The 27,852-nt window shown below is 32.9% G+C and overlaps 1 protein-coding gene across 2 annotated transcripts in view; it reads right to left on the bottom strand.

Moving 5' to 3' along the window:
- Window positions 1-712: 712 nt before the first annotated feature.
- Window positions 713-27,852, bottom strand: part of LOC105199686 (S phase cyclin A-associated protein in the endoplasmic reticulum) — a 95,634-nt gene continuing 68,494 nt past the window's right edge. For both annotated transcript variants that reach the window (XM_026138389.2, XM_039451691.1), the window contains exons 12-15: window positions 20,770-21,193; window positions 17,703-17,894; window positions 7,007-7,180; window positions 713-4,695 (exon numbers count right to left, since the gene is read on the bottom strand). In XM_026138389.2, coding sequence (XP_025994174.1) covers window positions 4,621-4,695; window positions 7,007-7,180; window positions 17,703-17,894; window positions 20,770-21,193 — 865 coding nt within the window. In that variant the 3' untranslated portion in view covers window positions 713-4,620. The remainder of the gene's footprint in view (window positions 4,696-7,006; window positions 7,181-17,702; window positions 17,895-20,769; window positions 21,194-27,852) is intronic.

The raw sequence follows: 27,852 nt of genomic DNA, 5'->3' as shown, positions 1-27,852 counted from the left end.
AAGCTACAAGAATATGCAATAAAAAGTAGACAGTTCCATTAAAAAAATTGATGGTGACCTTCACGTGACCTTCAAGCAACTATTAAGATCAAATTAATGACACCATCTTATGTTCCACTCGAAACCAACTTTTGTCTCAAACATTTTCTTGTAAAATGCAAGGGAACAGAAATATTTTGGGTGATCAATTAAAATGGATCACTGTGTATATAAGATATTTTTACTGATCTTCACATTAAAATATCTTTCTCCGGCTCTCTTATTTACAAGTATTCAGAATAATGGAAAATGTACATTTTTTATTATAAATGACTTCTAAAACTAGCGGAAACATAATAGCGGTCTGTTACATCGCTGTTTATTAATGTGTAATTTTTTCAAACATTTCAGTTTAAAGGTGAAATATATTGCATAAAATAACGATTTTATTTATAATTAATCATGTAAATCAATGTATATGAATTAATTTAAATAAGTAACGCAATATATCGAACTTTATTAAAAATTATTTCATGCGCGTATTACTGCAGAGATTTGAAGTAATGACCTGGTAAAAAATGTTCCACATATAGAATCATATTTAATTGTACTATAATCATATAAAATTGTATTTTTTAACTCGCCCTTTGAAATTACGAAAGTAGTTACGCTACTTTATACTTGGCAAACCACAACGCAAGAACCAGATTTTTAGTTTGCCACCATTTGTGTCTCGTGACGTGTCTTTGTGTTGAGGTCTCAATCGTTCTTCTTCGTCATTGGCTGCGTTCAGTAGAAAAACTGTTGCGACTTGGTAACTGTTGTAAGATTCTTACATAATTGATTCTTGTCCATAGGATCTGAATGTATTGGGTTGTTACATAAGTTCGATAGGTTCTTTTACCTTTTCTTGAATAAAACATAAAAAAACTTTTATTAACAAATGTATTGTCCATTATTTTCTATCTCTCGAAGCGTAAAATGTGGATCTTCGTCCATTACAGTCATTATCGTGGTCGGTTATTACAGACCGTCCTAAACGTTCCCGATTTTGAATTTACCTTTCCGGGCATTTTCGTACGGCACGATCGGTAAATATAAATACTCCATAAACATTACATATTTTTTAGCTGATTAAATAGCATTTTCTCCTTTCCGGAAATAATACAATAATATGCCAGAAATGCTCGTTCTGTTTCTCTATTTTATTTTGCACAAAACTCATTAACTGAATCGCTAAATTGAAGAAACGGTACACTAAAATATAGAACCAATCATCTAACACAATGGAGTTATTACAGAGCAGCAGAATCATCCTGATAATAGCGAAAGTATTACTTCCGTAAATCAGAACATCATTCAAAAAAAAAAAAATTTCGAGCTGAATGACAAAACTCCAAAAAACAAGAAAGAGCTTGAAATACCAGTTTGGCCAATCAATGAAGCTTTTGGTTACAAGAGGGCTTAAAGGAGGTGAAAGAGGAATTAATTTTGAAGTATCCAAGGGATGGTAATTGCTTTCTGGAAGTTCAATACTCAACTAGGAACTTACTACATTAAATGTAAACATTGTATATATATATAAGGAAGGATAAGTTACATTTACGCAAAACTTAGCTGGCTCAGCTCTTTCAGCGTTGGCACCTGTTATAATGGAGCTGATACCTATAAAGACGAAAGAATCTTAAAAAATGCTAGCAAATCTCTGAGATGCAGCAAAATTAACTGCTGAAACTCATCATTCCCAAGCAGTAACTTATTATATCCACATTATGCCAAATGTTTCAAAGTAGATGACAGAACTAGGGCGTTGCAATATAATACGTAATATACGCTCTACAGCGAAAAATTTGGAGGAGAAAAATTATAATAGGTGCTAATTTATATACTTAATATAAAAACATGTAAAAATTGATTGCTCGCTCTGCGATAAACATCCCCGGTTAGATTCTTTCTTTTTAATTATCTTTTCTAACGATCTACTGTTTTTAAGTAATTAAGTATAAGTATTTATTTTTCAATTTATCAGCGGCTGATGATAACTATTGTAAGTACCGAATTATTTTGGCTGTATGTATAAATAAATCGTTGGTTTAATTCACATCTTAATCAAGCTTGTTTTTCAACTTTCTTAATTTGCAGACCTATCATTATTCAAGAAGATAATTTTGCAAAAAGGAATTTTATTGTCATTAAAAAAAGGATTTTATTTGATTGTATACTTATAAACAAATAAATCAGCTTCAAATAAAAATTAATTTTTGTTAAAAAAAAATTATTTTTACTCAAGGCCCCAAAGATCTGCCTTCGTAATCTTGAAGGGCGAGACAAGTAGTATAATTAGATCATCATATACAATATATAATTACGCATAAAAAAATATTTACCAGGAATGCCCAATAAATAGATAGCCATATTATAAAAGACCATTTCCATTTCACGGATTACTAGAAAAACTCCTTCCTGATTATTTTAATAAAACCTTTACTTTTTGATAAATACTATTTTTCTTAAATAATTTCTTGTCCAGCTACAAAGTTTAGCCTAAATTCGATTCTTTTATCGTGAAACGCTTAAAAATGTAATTCGCGTAACGAGCACACGACACGCGTGTGTAACATAAATTCGAATTCGCTAAAATCTACGGACTGTTATACCCCGGGTATATAGTTTACGTGGCTAACATACACACGAATATCTTTCTACTTCTATTGGGCCGTCCCACGCGACAATTACTATATCAAAAGGCCCATTTGAAGACACATTCTTTGCATCAGATTGGCACGCGTAGAAACGGACGGTAATAAAAAATACAATACGAGATACGCAGCGATGATTGCAAGTATAAAATTCTGCTAATATTAAAACCCATACAGCACATACCTCCTAAAGACATTCACGCACACAAACACACACACACACAGAGAGAGAAATGTCTAAGAATGTCTTAAGAAAGTTCTCAGAACACCCTTTGGACAATGTACGCTGTATGAGAAGGACTAGATTCACGGATAATCTGCGCGTTTTATTCGATCACTTCTCGCCGTCGCGTATCCTCTATTGTATGTCCTACGCTCTTGTTACATTCACAAAATTCAAGGTCTTACGAGCCAATCCTAGAACGATAGTGCTTTGCGCGCATCGCTTGCCTTCATATTGAGAAAAAAAATTATGAAAAGCCCGTCTGCATTTCTTAGTTTACCGAACGTATGAAAAAAAATATATATACTATTCGAGATGATAACTCACGAATGCATAACTTTCATCAAACACTTATTTACGCCTGTTTTTATAACATATAATAATTAAAAGAATAGACTAATTATAACTTGAAAATTAATTATTATACGCTCTCTCGCAAGTTTATGGCTAAATAAGCCTAAAGATTACGTGTACACTGAGAAAAATGATCTGATTATATTAACAAAACTTATATGAGTGAGTGTTTCTGGTGAAACCAAACAGAACTTATAATTATTATAACAAGACTCCGGTTATTGTAATCAGGACGTTTGATAGAATTTACTATAATCTGGTAATTTCTACAAGAGATTTCTGATTCGTTCGTTTTGGAACAGACAAACTGGTTGAATCTAACAGAATTCCTATTAATGCAACAAAACTCTTCTTTTCAGTTTATATACACGTATTACGTGTAATTTATTTAACCATAAACTTGTAAAAGAATGTGAAAATTAATTTTCAAGTTATAGTCAATCTAACTTTTTAGTTAACCGTATATTATGAAAATGGGCTTTACTTTAGCCTAAACTACCAGGGAACGATCGTCATGATCTTTACTGTCGTCATTCGTTCAGCGAGGCGACGGGTAATTTCAATCACAAGTCACTGTTAATGCACGGGAATAAATTATTCCGCGTACAGTTCAACAAAGTAACGATTTCCTCCACTGAATGATTATTTCGGAAATGTAAATCGTAACTTCGTTCTCTACTTCGAACTTGGCAAACGCGCGTGTATTCTCTTTTTTACTCTGACTTCTCGACAAGTGTCATTACCTGAATCAGCACTTTTCGAAAACACGTTTCAAACAATTCTATTATGTAAGCGTAACTTTGTAGGGAACTTTAACGATGGGCTTAAAACAATCCGATGAAAAATACACTTATAATTGAAAAAGCCCAACGATACTAAGATACTCCGTAGAAACGAAACGCTGCATACCGCAAGCCTGCAAAGCCAAATATGCATGCGTGTTCCATCAGTATGTTGTGGATGTAAATAGGCGACCGAAATGGTTCGGAAAGCACTGGTCTAAATTAAAGTACGTTATACCTTCTTCGTCTTGCTCGCGTTACTTCTGAGTAAATTTAACTCTCAAATTAACTTTCGTTCCCGGGAAGAGACGTGCACGTACATTCACTTTTAGAAAGGAACTACCGTTATCGCGATTCAATCTTTGATCGTTCGATAATCGGATACAGGCAACTATGCGAATTACGATCCGACGAAAACTCTCTTATCTATTTTCCTCTTATCTCGTCGGAGTAACGATTATTTGTTATAACAATCCATCGATGATACGCACAAATTGTAATGCCTAATAATGTCTAATTGGCTCTGAGAAACGAAATTAAACTAATCAAACCTTTAGTGAAACGTACGAAACGTGATCAACGACTAGACGTCATTCTTCAACAAACGCACCAAAGGGTTTAATTTACCTTCGTCCGAATTTCTGTACTGCTCCAGCAACTGTAAAGCGAATCAATAAATTTATTCATTAAAAGTTATTATATAGCAGCAACGTGTTAATTAATAACACTGTTTAATGCATAAAATGCGCAAGATTGAAGGTAAGTTTCCATAGTTTTTTTTAGAATATCCCTTTAAAATGACTTGTTTACCAAATTATTCTATCGCATCACAATTTTGAAAAATTTGTAATTGAAGTTGCAGTAAAGCGCTATTTTGATATTAATATTATACATGTTGGAGACATAATTTGTTATGTCAATTATGATTTTAAAAATATTTGTGAGTAATATAGATTAATATTTATGTGTAAATTTGTAATTTACATTAAAAATCTAACTAAATATTTTTTAATTGTTATTCGAATTGAGTTTTAATAAATACTAACCTAAGTTATACCTAAGATTATACCTAAGAATAATATTTAACCTAATGTCAAAGTTAATAAATTCAAAATAATAAATGTTGAAATTTAAAAATGTTCAAATTTTTGGATTAATTCAGATTAATTCAATTATATACTATATGTATATAGAGAGAGATCATACAATTTAAATTAAATTCATCAATTTTAATATAGGAATACTCCGCGATCTGAAAAACTTTTAAATTTAAATAATATATTTAACAATTATTTAGTCTTAATAATTTAATAAATTGCAACATTAATGCAAAAGATTCTATGTCAGTCATAGATGGGCACAATAACATTCTTTTAAAGGCTGAAAATCCTCCCGACATACTTAGTTTGACTGCAATAAAATTTCTTCAGCATGTCATATACCGTAGTTACAATATATCAATATAAATTAAAATAATCCTTTTTATAAATAGAAATTTAACCCTTTTACGAAACAATTCATCCTCGTGCTAAAAAGTTAATTTTGTTCAACATTGTAAGTTGAAAAAAGTTCATGTATTACAAATTAATTATTATTCTATAATTATTAATTAAGAAAAATCGTGAATCAAAGTAAATCGAGAGTGAATATCAAATCATATAGATTATGTAGGAAAGTTGCCAATGACATAAGTGACATTTCTCGGATACCAAACATTGCACTTTATTAATACTAGTAAAAACATGATCTCCGCTTAGTTAATTAAAGAAGTAAAAATCCATGATTCTTTTTCTACATAAAATCTGCTAAAAATTATTCCTTCGAAGCAAGAGTAAAATTTGCACGACCTTTTGCAAATTGCATAGTTTAAACTATAGCAAATATACTATAATAGATCACTTTACATGTAATATACAGCATACTAAAATTATTTTGTTTAACAGTAAGGACAGCTCGTTTATGTTAACATAAACAACAAATTAAGAGCATTAGTCCAAATTAATGAGTAATATCATATCATTAGCAGATCTTAAAATTTATTACTGATAAAAACAAATAATATTATTTAACCATGAGACATGTTTCGACCTGACTTGATCTTCTTCAACCGCTACTTACAAACTTTACGTACTCTTCCGAACGGTCATATAACTAATATAATGCCCAATAATTTAACCAATCGTCAAAATAATGTCAGAGAACAAATGATAATCAAGAAAAAGTCATCAAACTTTAATCTTAAATTAAGTGTACAAGCCAAATTAAATTATTGGAAATAATCATTAAATTGTTAAACATGAAACTAATGAGAAAATTTACGTGTTCGGAAGATAGAGTGGACGTTAGCAGAAGTAATGATAAAATTATGTAAAGAACAGAACAAATGAGATAGAGAGGGAAAATTATAAGTAGCATCCCCTCCACACAAAAACTCATCATTATCCCCAACCAAAGAATTCATGTGTTACAATAACTTAAAAAATCTGAATAAATAGATCGAATAATTTCGTATCGCTCTGCAAACTCGAGTCTAATTTTTTTTTATTTTTTTTATTTCATTAAAGTAATGTATTCATCGAATAAGAAAAATTCTTAAAACATTTCAAAGTTTATAACGTTTCGCAATACATGGCGAAAGATCGATTGCACGCGCGACGCAGAGTGAACTTTGTTATTACACGTTAAAATTATGAATATTTATGCATGCATATATTAACATGTTTATTAACACGTTAAATGTGATTATCGATAATTAGCGCTATGACGCTGATACTGTCTCACCGATGCACATGTGAAATGCAATCGACCACAGAGAAATGCGGACATTATTAATAAAAAAAAAATTCTTTATCTGACAAATGTCATATCGTCACAGATATTAATGATGCATTCGTTCAATGAAGTTTGTGTCAAATACGAAAATTAAAGCGTGTAGTAACAGACAATAATATCGATAATCATTTGCTTACCTCGTACGACATTTCGCAAGACAATATCGCCATTGCCTCAGAATTGTGGTGGATAGCAGCCAAAAGTGCCGGCAACGTATACGTTATCAATTTGGGATCTCCGTAAAACGGGAACGGCAACGTGCACAGCTGCTGGAGAACACTGGGGCCCGCGCCAGCCGATTGGAGAACCAACTGAAACAGATTTTCCAACGATAGACATTATTTCTCAATGTAATTTCGTTTGCTCTATCTTTTCGGATAATTCTGTAAAAATATCCGTAAAAAGAGAGAAGCCAGCAGTGTTGCGCTTAAATAACTTAAACTTATCTAAAGATAAAATAAATTACATGTAAATGTATCTTATCTAAGCTAATTTTATTTTTATTTATAGATAAAAGATAAAATTATATATATTTTATGTAGCTTATATTTTACGTAATATCCTTGTTTAATACAACGATTTAGAATAAAAACAATATGTTCATATTTTTATTTCTAAATTTAATATCTTCATTTCTTAAAAAAAACGTCTTTCAAATAATTTTATCTAATAAAAAAATCTTCTTTTTCGAATTTGAATCGAGACGTAAATAAAAATTAAAGTTAAAAAATAGAATATATAACTATATAATGATAAACAAAATTCTTTATAAAAATTTTCGAATTTATAGTATTGGAGCAATCTTTATTACATGCGCTATTATTGATCTGTGCAATCTGTACTGCATTCCGATATACTAGTTCACGTTACGCTACTATAGACTTTTAATACTAGCAGTGATTTTCTAAACGCAATCCTGTTGTTATCACTTTGAAAAATTTTCTTGTTAGAATAAATGACAACTTGGAAATTGAGGCCAAGAGCAACATTATCTCAGGTAATTTAAAAAAAAAACAACACTTCTTTTATTTGAGATAAAAAACTGAAGATACATACATAATAATCTAGATAAAGATAAGATATAGTTGTCATTATCTAGATGCTTGATTAGATAATTTTATATAGATAACGGCAAACTGGAAGCCAGCGAACATAGACAACAGCTATTTAACAGGAAGTTAAAAGGAAATTGTCGCCACGCTACTGAGTTTCCATATTGTGATTTTTTTTATCCCGTCGTCGATGCTGTCTCTAATCTTTGCTGCTATATGAGCTACATCAATCTGAATATATAAATTCTTAACACTTCGCCGACGGGGGTTAATACGTCGATATTTTAGCCAGCAACGGATAAATCCAGCCACGCGAGCACAAATGAAAACGCTTTTAAAAACTATTGTAATATTAAAGCATGTATTCATAAACTTTTAAAAAAGTCATCATAAAGGGGAGTTTTACGTATTAACAGATATAAATAGTAATTAATCTACGCGTACAATGTCGGTTAAAAGTTTGGATACAAGAAATAAATGCAAAAGTTAATATTATGGTTATATTGTTTAAAAAAAACGAAGCAATTTATTAAAACACAAAATAGATTGTGACATTTATATTAACAAAAAAATATTACGTAACTTTTTTTATAGTTTATTTTGGTCTGTACAGTCTATTTTTGTGTATGTAACTTCCACGAGCTTTCATCATAGCTGCGTCAATTTTAGATTTTTTATTGAGAAATTTCAAAAATATTTCATCCAAAATACCTCTTTGCAAATTGTTTTACAATTTTATAATTTATAGTTTATACACTTAAAATTTTTTTTTTTTTTTTTTTTTTAAGATTAACTTTTCTCACATGCATCGATCTAGTTCATCAATCGGTTAAACAAAGACAGCTTCAACTCTATAGACCAAAGTCACAAAAAATTATGTAATATTTTTTATTGATATAAATATCAAAATGTATTTATATTTCAATAAATTATTTTTGTTAAAAAACCAATGTAATAAATATCTTTTTCAATTAATCTCAACTTTTTGTATTTGTATTTAATTGTATTTAAACTTTTGATTGATACTGTATATAAAATGTATTATATTATAGTACTACGCGTTCTGGAAAATTATAAAATGTCGGATTATTTCTCTCGGAAGCTTTTTTCAAGAGTCACAGTCTTCGTGGACGGAATCTTTTAGTCAAGTAAACGGAGATCGATACATGTAAACCAGAGGAAGATTCTCTTCTTGCAATTGCAAATTACCCGCATTGCACGTTCGCCCAAAGTTTCTCAATTGCGACGCGGACAGTTAATTAAAGCGAGAATAATTTTCTTAAAGAGCGTGAGAACTTGAGTAACCCAGGTGTCACGGAAGCTTCTTTAGCAAGAAGATCGCACCGGACATCTGCGTCTTGTGACAAGTGCTCTGCGAACAGGACGTCGTATTCCTGTGCACCTGCACTAAACTCTTGCAGGAAATACCCACATTTTACGTATGTACCTGTTTCCTCGGCGCCAAGGCGACCCGTATTGCGCCCGTGTTTAAATATCGGTCCGTTCGTTACGATTGCCATAACTCCGTGCGCAACATAACGTAACATGACTCGAGTAATGATTAATTTGCAATAAAATCGGTCGTTTCAAGGGAATGTGGATTCTCTTTATCACAAAAATAAATTTTGTCGTGAGAACTCCCTCACGAAAACCTCATCAATCCTACAGAAAGTGACTCAGCGCGTTTCGAGTTATGACTTAAAACATGGTTCTCGTACAATCTCTTAAAGTTTCCAAGTTTTTCATACAATAGCAAAAATAAAAAAGAGAAAATAAGAAGACATAGAAACTGATATTACTTATAAATGAATATTTCTGGATGTAGCGCAAAACACTAAAGAAATTTTTTGTAAACTATTGACATTAAAAAAAAAAAAGAAGGAAGTTACGTAATAGGGTTTACGGAACGATATCTTCTCTAGTTTTTGCTGCATTATGGAAGCGATTGTCAAGCTAATTCCTCATCTACTTGAACGTCATAACATGGTGACTGGTTCTTAATACAATAACTAGCTGCGCTTGGACTTGGCACCGAGACGCGACCGTGCCTCTTGAGATTTGCTGAGTTGTAAAAACTACAATTCAATGTCATAAGTAACAGACAGTTTTACAGGTGTGTACTCCTTACGTAGGTTTGAGAAGTGTTAATTTGCAACTTTAGGCTACGATTAATCATACACTAAAAATGCTTCGAAGCATTTGATTGACTGATAAGAATAAAGAATTTTATAAATTGGCCAATCAAAAGATGCTTCAAAGCATTTGTAGCATCTTCTTGATCATACCCTGTAGTGTAGCTTGGAGACCTCAATGTCGAAAAATAGTAGCAAAGTTACTATTTTTCTATAAATATGAAAAACAAAATTCTATTGTTTTTAATATGTTAAGTTCAATGAAGGATGATGATAAAGTTATGTAGTTCCCAAATAATCCCACAAAGAGTGTAAAAGACCTGTGGTTGAGTTTACATGCAAGGTGGTGCGATTTAAGAACCAATGTGATATTGGCAACCTTACTCTATGGTTAACCAAAAAATTAGGTTAACTGTAATTTAAAAATTAACACATTTTTATAAGCTTATCTATAATTAAATAAGTTAAGGATTACGCCGTGAAAAAGAAGACTTCTGCGTAGAGTCCGAAATATATTATCAAACACATCAATTTTTAATTTCAGACACCTTGAGTTAATCAAAAATTCCTCATATTCACCTTGTTACGTAAGTATATTTTTTAATAGAAATGGCAGTGACATAATTTTTTTTTTTTTTTTTTTTTTTTTTTGAAAGTATGACTCTTTAGCTTTAAAACGCCGTATTGTAAAGTCTTTAAAAGTTTTTTGTTGCAAAAATATGATTTAAAAAAAAGTGAATTTTTAGACATCCAAAAATACCATATATTCTCCTTGTTATATAATTATACTTTTTAAAAAGAATGACAATAGCGTAATTTTTTTTTTTTTTTAAGTATGACTCTAGCTTTAAAACACCATATTTGAAAGTCCTTAAAAGTTTTTTTGTTGCGGAGATATAATTTAAAAAAAAAAATAGTGGATTTTTGAACAATTTCACATTTTTGCTTAATGGTTTTTCTTTTATAACTTAACAATAAATCACTTTTCGGCAATGTCAATTATACAGTCACATTTCTGAGATTCTAAACTTTCATGTGAAAAATAAAGATTGTTTAAAAATTGATTGAAACCAAAGTTATAATTTCTCAAAGTTGAAAAAGTCTCCCAGATCCGAAAATGTGTTTTCGTGTTTTACGGGATCGGTGTGTTAAACGGTTAAGTACTATATCAGTATCAAATCATTAATACATTCTGTATAAGAACAAGGATATTTGGTACTGATACAATACTTAATATGTGTATCAAAGTGCTCAGTGTAAATTAGGTAATAGATACACGACAGAACGGAGCGACACACATGTTTTCCGTATTACTCGTATCGCATGTAAAAGAGCATTCCGCTTGAAGTAAACATATAATCCTCTTAATACAAGAGGAAAACCGTAGAATAATATCTGATACATTTTTCGTGAACAATCAACCTTATTGGAAGAGGAATACTTCTTCTGTAAAAGTTTTCGCTTAGAACATGGAATTACAAGAAATTTTACTTTATAACTAAATTACTTGTTTTGGGTGATCCATTTGTGTTCCACAACTCCTACCTTTTTTCTTTCTTCAGTTTTTTTTGTAAATTCTGTTTACGCTATTTATTTGAAAAATGTTTATCTACAAATTGGGATATAATCATTCTATTTCTAATAAACCTTTATTACAATTATATACACACAAATATTTACTCACAATCAGTAGTTATTTCTATAAAAATAAAATGGTATTCCATAATTCTCTCCTTCCTTTTATCTAATTGCAATTGTACTCTGCGCAATAAAACAAGAGACTTTCTCAATACCGATTAGCAAAAAATAACGTGTTACGATTAACGATGTGTAACGGCACGCGCGTAACCCAATAGGGCTAGTTAAAGCCGGGCCCGGGTTTAAAATAAATAAGCGGAAAGCGGTAAAGTGCGCACCGCGGAGCTACCGCAAAAAAAATCCATTTCTCGAATTCAGTTACGAGCGTCGACAAAAAAGGGAGATGGACATGTTTATGATCACGAACGGAGGAGGTGATACCATCGTACCAGGCTGGCGATAACCTTGGCTGCTGCAGATGCTCGTAGAAGCTTAAAAGCGTCTTCCTTTCTCTTCTTTTCTCTCTTTTTCTTTCATACATGACACACACGCGCGCGCGCGCACGTGCACACGCATACATGCACGTATAGTTTCTTTCTCTTTCTCTCTGACTTTCTTTCTTCCTCTCGTCTTGCGGAAAACGATTTTTCCGAGGCAGCTACTCTCAGAGTCGGCTCTCGCTCTTGAGAACGGCGATCTTAAAAAGCGCTGAAAGACGAATGCGCGACATCGACAGTACACTCAGCGTTAACATTCCGATTCACGCGTCTGCGACGATGACGTTGCACGCAGCAATTTAACGAGAAAAGCAAATTACCGATATTTCTTTATTAGAAAATATCTATGAACTGGCTTTACAGAATTCCAAATTTCCTTCTTTCTTATAACAATTAACATACTTATACACAAAAATAAGGAGGCAAAAATTGATTTCATGCTAATATTAACGAAAAAAATTTTAATTTTAAAAAATTTTTAATAAAATATTTTTTAATCGCCCTATCACAGCTTCGTTCGAAAAATGTACTTGATGATTGGGATTAAAATTGTATATTAACTATTTCGTTTTAATAATTTAACTTTATAGGATAAGGGTGCCGAAATTGCACCACTTTTGACATAAAGGCTTATAACTAAGAAATTATAAGGAATATTTTGAATTTTCTTACGTCATAATAAAGTACATTTTTTTCTTTCATATTGATTTTTTTCAGAATTTTATGTATTGCCATAAATTTTTAAATGACAATTTTTTAGAAACCTTCAAAGTAGCAATTTAGGCACCTGGTCTCCTAAATAACACTACAGGTTAATATTACTCCTCCTGGGGGATAAAACGACACTTTTTCTGCTAGATTCTTTCTTCTCGAGCAAAAATGCGTTAGATAAACATAGTTTTATTAATATTGGAGATAAGTACCGTAAACTAAATATAATTTCAGTCAATGTCATAATTTCGATAATTTTTCAATAATATTGTAATAACATTGCTACATTACGGCAATATTGTTACAATATATGCTCTGTATGATTATATATTTAATTCGAGATTTAATTTTATATGTATATATAACCATGATCAAAGCAATAATGCGATATAGAAAACTAAGACATGATGCAATTTAAGAAACTAAAGCATTTTATAAAACTTTATTTGTTTAAAGTAATAGAGAGAGATATTTTGACCGTTGCTGTATCAACACATTGAACAAGAATGCTTACTACGGTCGTAGCTAGGTCTTCGTGCTTGTATTGTCTATGTGATTTTATATACTTTCCTCAAGTTCAGTGAACTGCGCGCTGAATTAATTTTCAGTCATAACACAATTCTAAATTGAACGAGATTAAGTAATATCACGTATTATTAAAAATTAACCCCTTTTCCTCCTGAAAAAACTGTAAAGAAATTATTGCGAAAAATATCACCTCAGCCAGGGTATGATATTAAAATTATTGTATTAGCAAGACGTATTAAAATTATTGTCTTTTGCAAGAAATATCGTAAATTTCTGAATTCAATGTGAAAAAATTAATTAAAGTTGACAAAAAATGAGATATTACAAGCATTTTTATATTTTATTCAATTTAATAAGTAAAAAAGTTTTTGTAATTTTTTATAATAAAGAATGTAATCGCAAAGGTCCTCCCCGCATACACTTTATGAGAAGTAGTCTCTCGGTGGAATTTAGTCATATTTTGCAATTCATGTGACGCCCACCAAAAAATTCAATAGCTAAAATTTTCTAGAAACTACAGCTTAGCTACCAAAAAGCGTTGAAAGTTGAAAATTTTTAAAATTATAATATAATAAGAAAAAGTTATCAAATTTAAAATTTTCTACGAGTTTTAACAAGTAAAGGCCACAGCACAGACTTTTGCATAGCTGCATAACCGTATGCATAAGGAAGTTGATTGGTCCGTTAGGTTAGGTTAGGTTAACACATGCATAAGGAAATGGACCAATCAATTTCTTTATGCATACGGTTTTGCAGCTATACGAAAGCCTGTGTCGCAGCCTTAAAACATCTCGGAAATCATCATAAAGGTGACTTCAATTCGAATTTCATCCGACCAATTATCCATAAAATTTGCACCAAATCTACTGTACTACGTAATTGCAACAATTATTAGAAAATATAATCTCCTAATCAGTAAAAATCATGGTTTCGGCTTCATAAAACCTTGGGTAAAATGTATTGACTATAAATATGTGATAGATATTTGCAAGTATCTGTTAAGTATCTGCACATATTACTGGATAATGCAGCTACTTTTAAATATAGACATTCGCATCGCTTGATCCAAATTAATTTTAAAATTGTTAACTTTTCGCAACTCTTTTGTTTTAATTATTCTTATTTTACCCCTTTAGATAATTAATTTTACTCTTGGACATTCGCTCGTTTTTCGTGTCGCAATTATAAATGTTATGAATTCTCACGCGGTTTTGCCAGCTGATGGACCAGCACTACGCGCGTGCACGCGCCCTAAAACATCGCGCGCACAGAACAGTACGCGTAAATATATCTTAACGGCGTTCGGTCGTATATTGATAGGAGGTTCGCTGAGTGTGTTGTGTCTAACAGCCTCTTCCTTCTTCTCGCCAGTAACATGCTATACGCTATTCAGCGCGTGCATTTCTTGCTAAAACATACCGGGTGACTCGAGACACTGCAGTCAATACCGATTCAACAGTCACAATTGATTTAAGAAATTTAAAACGGTGCACTATATACAAGGTTGTTCAGCTAAATGTCTTTTTTTATAGCTACATCTCGCTTATCTGTGGCCAAATATTGGGAACATTGTAAAAGTGATGCGTTACCATTGTCACTATTTTTATAAAAAGTAATTTGTTGCCGTTACTCGTTACTGTTTTTATTAAGTAAAACGTTACTGCCATCATTATTTAGAAAGTAAAGATTTATTACTTTTTTCGTTACTTACTCTCTAAATCGGAATCAATGTTATTATTCACTGAAAGACATTGATTTCAGTGGTATGCTTATAACTAGATCAATCAGTGATATATGCACTGCCTTTCAGTGATAATGCACTGATTCCCTTTAGTGAGAGTACCCTTCCCTCCCCCTCTTAAGCGGAATTACTGAAAGACGGTAAAAAATAACTGATTAATCAATTATAAATATAACACACTGTGATTCAGTAAGATTTCACTGATTCAAATTTAGGAAGTATATTTCACGAAATTTTGATGACTTTTAGAGTAGCTTTTAATTGTGTATGTTGCTTTTTGACGAGTTTAATAGTGATTTCACAGTAATTTTGGTTAATGGTGGCATAATCCATAAGCACGTAAATTCATGAAATTCCTAACACAGCATAAGCATAAGAATGCTAACATGAGAATTTTATTTAGAATTTTACTTTAGAAATGTATAAAGCCCATCGCACTTGAAACGGCATAAGCTGCATATGCGCAGCATATACTGGACCAAATGTATTGCACAATAGCATCTAGAATAAAGTTGCCATAATAATTTACAATAAGATGCTCATTGGTCCAAACAGTTTATGCTATGCATATGCAGCTTATGCCATTGTATGTGCAATCGACTTTATACATTTCTAAAGTAACGATAAATTTCGTTACCATTATTGCAAAAATAAAGACATTACCAAGAAGAAAGTAACGATAACAGGTTACAAGTAACGCGTTATTTCCCAATTCCGAATATCACTCATATTTGATAGAAAAAAAAAACTTGGGACTTGGTTAGGCGAAGCGCTGGCGTGCGCATGCGCGTGAGAGTAATAAAGCGATAAAAAAAACTTGGGCAATTTTTTCTGTTCTTGTGATTATTTTCTCGCTGCCTTAGTTTCAAATCATGATGCAGAAACGTCTACAAGAGACGACTGAATGTATTCCGATTGATTTTCAAATGACGATTATTCCCGAGGGGGTAACCACTTAATGTAATCGTGAGACAGTATCCTCGAAATTATTATGGAATTATTTTGCAATCAGATGAAATCATGTAATCTGTGGGACATTTTAACTAGTGGTTACTCCCTCGATTATTCCACAAGACCCTAAGAGTTCATACGACTAACGTAGTGCTTTTCTGGTACAACAGAAATGTTGAAAAATTTCGAGCTTCTAGTGTTTTGAAAATCAAGACATAATGATAATAATAAAATTAACGCTGTCAACATCCTAAACCATTAAGGAGTTACATACACCTATAATAGAAAAACCAAAAATAGCTCTATCTTCACTATAATCACTATTAAACTCGTCAAATAGCAACATACACAAGTGGAAGCTACTCTAAAAGTCATCAAAATTTCGTGAAATATACTTCCTAAATTTGAATTTTTCCCCGAACGTATTAGAGGTATGAAATCGGGATTTATACTAATCTTTTATATATAGTTTCGTTTATAAAATGTAATTTTTTTATTAAAAAATATTAAAAAATTAAAGAGATATTGCCGTTGGCATCAGATATGTTAGCTGCTGTAGCTGTTTGTGGTACCCATTGTAGAATCTATACTGTTCATCCGAAACACAAAAATGCAGTATATTCTTAAAATATATAATTGATTTTAGTTTTTGTCGAAGCTGATTTTTAAAATTCGTGTTTATTGCAAAATGGCGCTAATCTAAATTTAAGAATCCGAACTATCGCTTAAAATTAAATTGGTTTGACCGGAAAAAAAAGTACTAAAAGATCTTAAAAAAATCTTTACGACAAAAACTGCGTATTTTCATGCTAAATAAATAGAAAAAAATCCGAATCCAATCTATCCATACATTTTCAAAATATTTTGGGTATCGATTTGAAAAACATGGTTTCAAAAAAAACAATCTCTTTAATTTTTTAATATTTTTTAATAAAATAATTACGTTTTAACAACGAAACTATATATAAAACATTAGTACAAACCCCGATTTGATATCTCTAATAGATTCGGAGAAAAAAATTCATGAATATAGGATTATTTTTGGTGCCTCTTAAGTGTACGTAATCCCTTAAAATTTTTATATCGCTCAGATGATCTTTGATTTTCCAAAAAGTTGTCCAAATTTTTTAAAATCTTTTAATCAAGTGAGTGAAATTCACATCCCATATAGTAAAATACAATTTAAAAAAGACATTTAAAGACAGTTAAACAACTCTATAATACAATGAAAGCGAACAAATATCTTCAACAAAACACGCGCGTTCTCCTTGAATTTGACGTATAACATCCGCGGATAAAGATTTAAAATACACTTAAATATCTACAAAGTAAATAAAACTTTTAATGCTTTGTCGCGTATGAAGAGAATAATAAATATAAATTAACAATCTCTCAGAATTAATCTTCTTTTATTTAGTAGAAGACTAAAGATCATTTATAGGATCAAGGAGATGCTTTTACAACTTTTGAAATTATAAATAAATTAAAAAAAAAAATAAAAAATCTAATTTTAGCTCGATAGCCAAATCAGACTCTACGCCAATGAACTCCAATTCTCTTAACTTGTCTCGCTAGGAAGATCCTAAAAATTGAAATTATAAGATGTTCGATCACATAAACTGTCATACGGAAACGGGACATACCTGATTGTCCGGATTGTTGAGAGCAAAGTACCCAAGCACCACAAACAACTCTGAGAGGATGTGAATACCGCTTGTATTCGGCACAGATCCCACCTCCGATTTGTCTGACAAAGAGTCGCGAGACAGCCGGGTTATCAGGTGGCTCGCTATCAGCCGCCATTGCAAACTCGTGCCCTCGGCGCCCAAAAAGCTCTGTAACAAATGTGTACAAAAAAAAATTACATATATCAATTGATATTTTTATAAACTCCTTTTGACTGGACAGAGCTCCTATATCGGCTCACGCCGTAAATCCGCATGTAGAGCAACATGCTTAACGGCATTTAATGCTATCGATATGATTCCGTTCTCTCTTCTTTCGTACCGAATTACCGATAACCCCCACAAGACAGACGCCCAAAGCCCGCTGAAATCTAAGACGAGCATTAACGGCCAGCGAAACGGAGCGTCGGCTTTATTCACCGTAGAGAAACCGCGTCGCAAGAGGCGTAAAGAGAATAGATAATAACCGGTCGGTTTTTCGGCAAATGCACGCGGGGCTCATCTGGTAATCGACGGGCGCTCCCGTGGGACGAGGCACGGCCCTCCCGCGGGGCACACGATAGCCCTTATGGTTTTGCGGGAGGCGAAGGGCGCGAGCCGCCTCGATTCAATTCGCGGTCGGTTCACTGCGAGAGAACTTCATGGGAGGCCTTTACGTCTTGACAGGCCCAACCCCCGCGATACATGATATCTCCATCACACTCGGCGCCCTCCGACGATAAGCTGCATTGTTAGCGGCAACAAGCGGCATCGTTGTCATTTAGAGAGGCGACGTTGGGGGCCTGCGGTAATACCGAGTTGGAAAAATCATTACGAATTAAAAAGTAATGGAACTTATAGCGATCTAATGGACTACAGTGTGGCTCAATTGTCGCTCGAATATGCGAAATCATATTAAGATTCACAAAAGACGTCATGAAATAAGACTAACTACCGCTGTGCGTGTGTTAACTGACATATTTTTATTCGCATAATTGAATATTAAAATGCGACTGCCCGACGTCAAATTCATATTTATATGCTGGATACGATCTTCGTATTAGGTGAGTTAAACTACGAAATTAAATAGCTGTATTTAGTATGAAGCTATATTAGTGTACGCGAAGTCGTTTAGGAAAAGTACTGAAATTAGCAAGGAAATAATACGATTATGGACGAGCCGCACAACATCGCATTCGATGATGATGATGATGATGAAAATCAGAGAAATGATAATTCGGGACGGTCGAGTGCAATAATAGCGTGCATAGTTTAAAACTATAACAATCTATTTCAGATGATCACTATAAATTGCATCAAGACATTCGTTTATAATTAATTTTCTTACAGCGCACGCTTTTGTCTTCAAAACACTTTACATTCGGACTCATTTAATTTAAAACAGCATTTCTTTACTTGCATTTTTATTACATTCGGGTCAGTAGTTATTTACATCAATCTCATTTCATAAAATTACAGTAATACGAAAAAGGTTAAAAATATCGAGAATAATCCTTTGTCAACTAGCGATGCAGTTCAGAGGAAGAGGGGGGGGGGGCACGTCTTGTCAATTTATAAACTAATATATTTTTATGAAATTTGATCTATACCGTTGTTTCATAATACTTTAATCGAATCTAAGATCAAAATAAAAAATTCAAAATGATAGATCTAATACAAACAAAATTTAAAAAATAATAATTCGGTTATTTTAAAACACAGTTTTAAGGAATTTTTAACATTGATAACATAATTTTATTTTATTTGAAGCTCGTCCTACCCGAGAGGGACAAACGCCTATAAATGTACTTATCAAAACTATGACTATAAGCTCTAACACAAGTTTTTCCTTCATTGGAGGTTACTATCATTTTAAATTTCAACATTTTCAGATTATATTCAAATTCAGTCATTTTATGAACTCTCTAAAGCCGAAATATAATTATTTCAAATTGTTTTTTTTTTTTGAAATTTGAATCATCATGTTAAATTTTATAATTCTGAAACCAGAATCAAATTTAATGACTTCAAAAACCCTTAAAAACAGTCTTCCATAAATTACTTTGTTAGAAAACTCTGGTCTTCAAAGGATTAAAGAGTAATTAATAAATATAAAGTAGTTCCGGTATTTACGCCGCATAAGGATTTACGCCGTTAAAATCAGAAAAATTAGAAAGAATAAATTTACACGCAACCATCTCTGTTACGTATTTTTACATCATATTAGTATTGTGATTACAGTTTTTTACTATTTAACTTTTTATAATTTTAATATCAACGAAACCATAGTGAGTCGAATCGATTTGTTGACAAAGTAACGCAATTATAACCAACGTAAAATGATTATTGTAATAAAAGACTTAACCCATTACCGCATAAATTTGTTTGTCCAAAAAAATTGTTAGATAAAAATGCAATTACAACAAAAATTGAGCTAAAATATTAAATAAAAATTTTTTTTTTATTTGTGCCATATATGGCACATGACGCAAAAAAGGGTTAACGGTTATTTCATAATACATAAATGTAAAGAGATAGTAAAGGAATATAACAAAATAGAATTGCTTAGCTCTTGCATTCTCTGTTCAGCTTAATATCTTATACATCTCATCCATTTTGGATATACAGCACTTTTAAAGAGGTAGCAATTGCGCCTGCGCAGAGCATAAAGTGCATCTATCTACACTCCTAATAAATTTTATAAACAAATTTTACAAAATATCCCACAAATGAGTGGCCATACATCCAGCCTCTATGGGATATATGGCAAAATTGAAAATAAAATTTTTTTTCCAAATGTAAGAAAACAATATTTCGTGTTTATAATTTTTTTATAGTAAACAGTAAAGATTTATTAGTATAATTCATTTTTCTTAAACATGATAAATAATAGCCGATAAATTAAGTTTTAAGATAAATGCGGCATGTATATCGAAGTTACCCTATAAAAATTAATGGAAAGAAATGCACAGAGAAGCGTTTTATTTATTACAAATTTCATTGAGATGTGAAATCGTTTGTAAAATCGCAAGACAAAATTACGTACCTGTAGCGTCCGGAGATCGAGCTCCGCGATCGATTTAAGAAGTTTGAGACCGTAGGTGGCCAGAGTCCGTACAGCGATCGTGAACGTCTGGCTGGGGGTAGGCGAAGTACTCTTCTGATTCTGCGGCGTGTACGCGACCGCCGCGTAAAGAACGCTGATCGCGCTCGATGCCTCGGTCGTTGAAAGTGTCGACAACAAATGCGACTCGTTGCTCGTATGCTCGACGCTGCTACCGCTCTCGCCATGCACGCTAACAGCATCTTGATCGACAGACCTTCTCAGATGGCTGCAAATACGCGCGAGAAGATCATAAGACGCTACCAATAACGGCGACTCATGTTCCTGATCCAGAAAAAAATCCGTCTCGATTAAGGCCCAACTGTGGCGTGATACGCGATCCACTAAACCGCCGGCTACCAGATATCTGAAACACAAAATAATCGAGAAACATTAGAATATTTTTGCTGATGAAACGCTTTTTTTCTTGATACTTTTAAAGCATAACCAATGAGAATTCCCATGGTTGATATATCCAAAATTGAAATTTACAAATTCCCATATTCTTACGTGCCATTACAGTTATTATTATTTTAATACATTGATTACAATTAACAACAAAGTAAACGAGAAGCTATACGCTCACAATTAGTGATGACTGAATGATATTTTAGAAGCACAATTTTTGGTGTAAAAATATAATTAAATAAAAGTTAGACTCCAAAACACATTATTCAAAAATGTCTTGAAATTTTTATTTCAAGTAATTTAAATATTAATATATATACTTATCAAATATGAACTCGAATTACCGTCCGGACATATAATCGTTCAGACATCAGACTTTTCTGTATTTATGTTAATCTATCACATTCAAGAGAAATTAATAAAAAAACGAATCTCAAGTAATTTAACAATAATGCTTTCGTACTATCTCAAAAGTGGTAATTCATAATATTGCTGTGTCAAGAAAAAATAATTATTTTTTTCTCACATTTCGTCTCTGCACTATCAAGAAATGGTAATATCTCTTAACTGTATATAGTAAAATTAGAAGTAATGAAGTCTTAGCTGCGTATAATAATACTACCAGACATTTTTTCAATGGAATAAATACAAATCAAAATAATTGATTTTCTGTAAGTTAATTCGGCATTTAAATCCAAATAATTTTTTGTTTTAAAATTATTCGGTAGACGATAAACAGAAGGAATTGACTCCTCTGCTTAAAAAAAGTTGATAATGAGGACTTATCAGCCAAGTAGTATTTCGTACAATAACAAATGAAACAGACTAATATTCAAAATGGAAGAATACTACAAAGAAAATTATGATTCTTTTACACGAGCGATTGTAAGATTTATTTTAGGGTGAGTTGTCTGACAACGAAACTGATGGCGAAAAAGATTGAAGATGAACAAGATAACGAGGAAGATACTGACAAAGGTTTAACTCATATACAAGCACGTTTGTACATGGAAAGTTCACCTAAAACACTGAAATCAATCATGCGTGAAATTTTACTAATCTTAGGAAGGTGTAATAAGTTAGAATAAAGAAAACGCTGCATAGTGTTTAGAAATATAATAAAACTTTATATTGCTATGCTTCGTGCAAAAAAACAGTTTGCAATAAGGACGCAATTTTATAAAGAATATGGAGTATCACACATGTAATAATCCATTATATATATTTTTCTTCAAACTACTTTTAAATAAACATTTCTAAAATACTGATTCCTTTACCTTTGCTAACAAAAAAAGGGAAAGTTTTCCCCTTTTCTATTACCTTTTTTCAATTTTTATAAACCAAAACTACTGATTTTCAGCTTACCAAATAATTACATTTTTTTAAACAAATACCATTACGCTATTTTTTCTCGTAAGTAACCTGGGACTATTTAAAGCTAAAAGGATTTTTTATGCATATATAAAAAAAAGTTATAAATTTTTTATTACAATAATGCATTTTACCAATTCTGCCTTAAATTCGCACATGTACAAAAAAAAAATAAAAAACATTTTAAATCACATAATTATACAATTGTATTCCTGAATGTTAAAAGAGTGAACTAGAATTACTAGAATTTGTTAGATCTTTCAGAGTCTAAAAATCCCTTGAAAAACACATTTGTCCATTAGTAATACAGTTAGTCTAAACAGTGAAAGTAGGTAGAACTATGGAAAGTTAAAGACATTCTTAATTGATAATAGGTGAGATGTAGAATTAAAGATTAGATATATGTATAAGTAGTTTTGTTTTCTAAGAGAGAAATCACTATAGTAACATATAGATAATAGCCAAAAAAATAGAAAAACTCAAATTAATTCGACCACGCTAAATATAAAATTTATATTATATTTAATGTGTTTGTAATGACAAAATATTTCTCCTCTCTTACATTTTAGATATTTAATATATAAAGGTCAGCCCCAGCTGTTTCGATCCAGGACAGTGGAAGTACATACTGTAATGAGAGTCAAAGAATTTTCAAGTGCATTGTTGTAACGTTACAAAACAATACAAGCGTCTCGATACGCGAAAATATAGGACCACCTGTTCTAAACGGAGAAACGAACAATCCAATATTCAAACCGGGCCGTCGACCTCTCGGGCCGACGAAGGATCTCGCTTCGGTACTTTCAGCAATCGATGCTCATCGATCGATCATACGACAGCGAAGTGTGCATATGAACGCCGTAGAGGGGGGAGATGGAACCTGATAAAAAAAAACAATGTATTGCTTACAGGACAGCATGTGCGACGGCGTAACACGAGAGGATTATAACATCAGTGCGTAATTCCGAGAAAAAGAGAGAAGGGAAAGGGGGGTGAAGGAGCGGCCAGAATGCGAAAAGAGCGTAGTAGGGGGCTGGGGGGTTGCGATCGGCGGCGCACGCGATGCTCATTCTATCGGGTTGTTGTATGTATACGTTTTTCTTTCTCTCGTAGGCAGCATCCCCTTCCGCGGTCGTACAAGCCCGAGGGGTGCGTGCCTGTCAGCGCGTATTATCGCCACCCCCTTCGACCCTCCACGGCAAAAACGCATACAAACTCGAGGCCCGCGCGTCAATGAGTATTGGAATATATAATACACAGTGAAAGAGAAAGAAGGGGGGGGGGAGAGAAAGAAAAGAGGGTGCGCCATCCTTCGGTGGCTGTCCGAGGAAGGCCAACTGTCGCGTCTAATCATAACTAACTGCAAGCTAATCCCGCCGCACTGGCTTCACCGATTGTGCGCAAAAAGGGTTATCGATATCGCACCATATTTTAAGCGAAACATATTCGCTTCGATCGCTGCATTATGATATTCCCGTGCCGAAAGCGACGCGGGTTAAAACACGCGAAAGATAAACTCCCGGAAGATGAATTTTTAACAGCCCACTCGTCGACACGAGACGGAATACGGGTTTGCTGTGAGTCGCGTCGTCATCCGTTGAGACGATGATTTTATTTTTTTCTCCTTGCACTCGTTCCCCTCAATAAGTGCGACGGACGACGGCGATGCTCCGAGAGTCCCTTAAGCCTGTCAAAGCTGGAAATACGACGAGTGAAGTCATTGCGATGACGTGCGACGTGAAACAGCGCGTGCGACGTGTTGGGGCCGAGTAAATTCGCTAATAAAATGCAGCGAAATGATCACGCCGCGCGAATCAGAATTGTTCGACACGCTAGTCGCCAGCTCGCACGATTACACACCGAGAGAGCCCCTCCGCGCCTGCCTTTAATCTGCAACAACACAGGGCGACAGTTGGGGATGAGGGGGACCGCGTCTTCGAACGCAATAATTTTGCGACGAGCCAAGTGCCCACCTCTCCTTTCTCCCCCGTTCACCCGCTTCCGTTTCGCTTTACGATAGCGCAGGATTACATCTGTGAAAGTCACTGCACCAGACTGCTTAATCCTTTGATCCACAGTAGGAATAAAAATCTTTCCGATCCAAGCATTACTATTCGCGCATGATCCAAAACATTGAATCATACTTTCATAATAATGTAATGATGGGCTAGCTAGAATGTCCAGAAATCAGACCTACAAACTGGTTAATTTGATTATGGTTCTTTCTCGATGTAAATAATAAGGAGAATCGTCATTTAATACCGCTTTCCAAATTTTCATGTGAAATACTCCCGTAATTAAATCTCAAACTAAGATTTGTTACACACTTTCCTTGAAATTCATTATAGCAAAAAAAAAAGATTTTGTTATTCACTTGCAAATTTCGCTGCTTCGAACCGACTCTGACAAAGAATCAATCACAATTGTTCACAACCGATTCGAGACTTTAAAATATATATATGGTCTCAAAAATAATGCTATTTGATTTCAAGTAACGTTATCAATAACAGGATGAAATTATACATAAAAAAACATTTAAACAAAACTATTAAGGTTTTTTTTATAACAGTTTATTCAGGTTTCTTAAAAATCAAATATTTTTAAAAGTACTTCCATAGCTTTAAGAGTTTGCTTCATTCCTTAAAACTTAAATTAAGCCGACATAAAATAAATATATATCTCTGTCAAATGTTTGACAACAAAATTTTAAATCAATTCCAGATAATTATGAACAATTTTTCGTTAGCATTACAATAAGTATTATACTCACAATCAGAGAAAAATTCATAGCGATGACAATTAAGGTAAGGCTGCCAAAATGGCATCACTTTTGACGTAAAGGTTTATAACTAAGAAATTATGAGAAATATTTTTAATTTTAAAACAATTAGTAATTGGAAATTAGGCTAATGAGAATCAGCGCGGGTAAACGTGCGTAATCGTATTAATAATATACAAATTATTTATTCATCTTTAAATTACAAATGAATGAACGTTGTAACTCGCAATTTTTAATTTTCTTACGTCATAATAAAGTACAACATTTCTCCTTCCATATTTATTTTTTTCGTAATTTTATATATTGTAAATTTTTAAATGGCAATTTTTAAGAAGTCTCTAAATAGTGCGATTTAGGCAACCAGTTTCCTAAATCGCATCAGATTAATATTATTCTTCCTGTGCAAAACGACACTTTTTTTGCTAGATTCTTTCTTCTCGAGCAAAAATGCGTTAGATAAGCATAACTTTACTAATATTGGAGATAAGTACCGTAAACTAAATATAATTTCTGTCAATGTTATCATTTCGATAACTTTTCAATCATATTGAAATAACATTGCTACATTACGGCAACATTGTTACACTGTATGCTCTGTATGATTATTATATTGATTTTATACATATAACCATAATCAAAACAATGGTGCGATATAGGAAATTAAGATATTTTGTAAAACTTTATTTAATTTAAAAATAAAAGCACAAAGTTCAACTTTATTAATTTAATTTTAATAATATTGTGTATTATTACAAATTATCAAAATTTAGATTATTTATTTTACCTTTTTTATTTATAATCAAGCTACGAAATATGTTGAAAAATAGTGGCAAAGTTACGATTTTTCTATAAATATTAATAACAAAATTTCTATTGTTCTTAACACGTTGAGAATGAAAGATAATGATAATGATATGTAGTTCCCAAATAATCCCACACAGAGTGTACTGTGGTTGAATTTATGCGCAAGGTGGTGCGACTTAAGAGCCGGTGTGGTAATGACAACCTTATCCTATAAAAATGATAACTATACACGTTTTGTAGAATTAATATACGTAATTCACAAAAAATTATTTTATAATTATTGCAACTAAAGTTTTAATTACAATAACAATAAAATTTGCATCATTATGGTAACAATATGCAATTATTACTTAATAGTTAAATAGCATCTTAACTATAATTACCTAGTTATATAGACTTTACTACAAATAAGTTATGACAATTACATACACTTCCAGCATGAACGATTAAGTATACGACCAGAATAACTAATAATACTAATAGTACTAGAGCAGTAGTGCAGAACTTTATAAGTGCTACGAACGAGAACGAAGGAATTTCGAGTTCAAATCTCATTGTCAGTCGGTTCAATGTTTCCATCACTTATATTTGCATACTATTTTTCTACAGTTTATCCAACAATTTTATTACAAATGATTAATATTACTGTTTTTTTCTTAGTTCATATAACTTATTAGTGTTTTTATTATAACTTTGCAATACATAATTAAGGTGCTATTTGTTCACAAAATAGTTGCTATATGATTATTTTCTTTGAGTGTAGAAACAGATTTTTCCAATAATATTTCTGTCAACATGTGTGATAATACAGAATAACTGTCTTCTCAGGAACGGAGTGCGAGATTAAGTCTCGTTATTAGTTTTCAATTAACGATTCACTTAGACGAAAGGCAATTGAATCGCCTACAAAACATATATGTATATATTCCTCAATCTGTCATTCAGTCTACCGCACGCGTATCGGGGGTATCTAAGCGATTCGTGCCAACCAGGAAGATCCCGTGTCCCGATTTTCACGCACGTCCGCATCGGGGGATGTGTCGTTCCGCCGGCCCGAGATTGCGATCTATCATTGAATGTTTGCGGGAGGGCGGGGAAGTTTCGAGGCAAATATATCGAATTTATTTATTATCCCCTCGTTCCGCCCCGCAAAGAATAGATGGGTACAGGAGAAAGAGAGAGAGAGAGAGAGAGAGAGAGAGAGAGAGAGAGAGAGAGAGAGAGAGGAGGGGATTGAGAGGGTGGGTGGCGAGCGGCTGACAGTATATACTGCTACCCCGGAGGCCGCCATTAGCTAACCATATGATTATTTCATAGCGAGCTCGCGAGGGTGCATATCTTTGCGCTTCCAGCCCGCACCCCCGGCCCACGAAATGACGGTGGCTTACGCGATTTGCGCGCTGCACCGCGTGAGTGCACTTACGGGCAGGAAAAATGTTCTTCAGGGGTAAGCTTACCCCTTGAGGAGGAGGGTAATCGAACGGATGGCTCGTAATTTGTATGTCGTGCCCGGATTACCAGAGAGCGCGGAAATATGCGTCTATTCGGTGCGTTTACGGTGTCGCGCATAACTCGATCTTTGGAGAATGACCGCAGGCATCTCTTGTTATACACATGATGCGAAAACAAAACAGAGACAGTCTTGATCATGGCTCGCAATTTCG

The sequence above is a fragment of the Solenopsis invicta genome, chromosome 7 (genome assembly GCF_016802725.1).
Source record: "Solenopsis invicta isolate M01_SB chromosome 7, UNIL_Sinv_3.0, whole genome shotgun sequence".
NCBI lineage: Eukaryota > Metazoa > Arthropoda > Insecta > Hymenoptera > Formicidae > Solenopsis > Solenopsis invicta.
The sequence above is the reverse complement of the archived record's forward strand: the minus strand, read 5'-3'. Positions and strand labels throughout refer to the sequence as shown.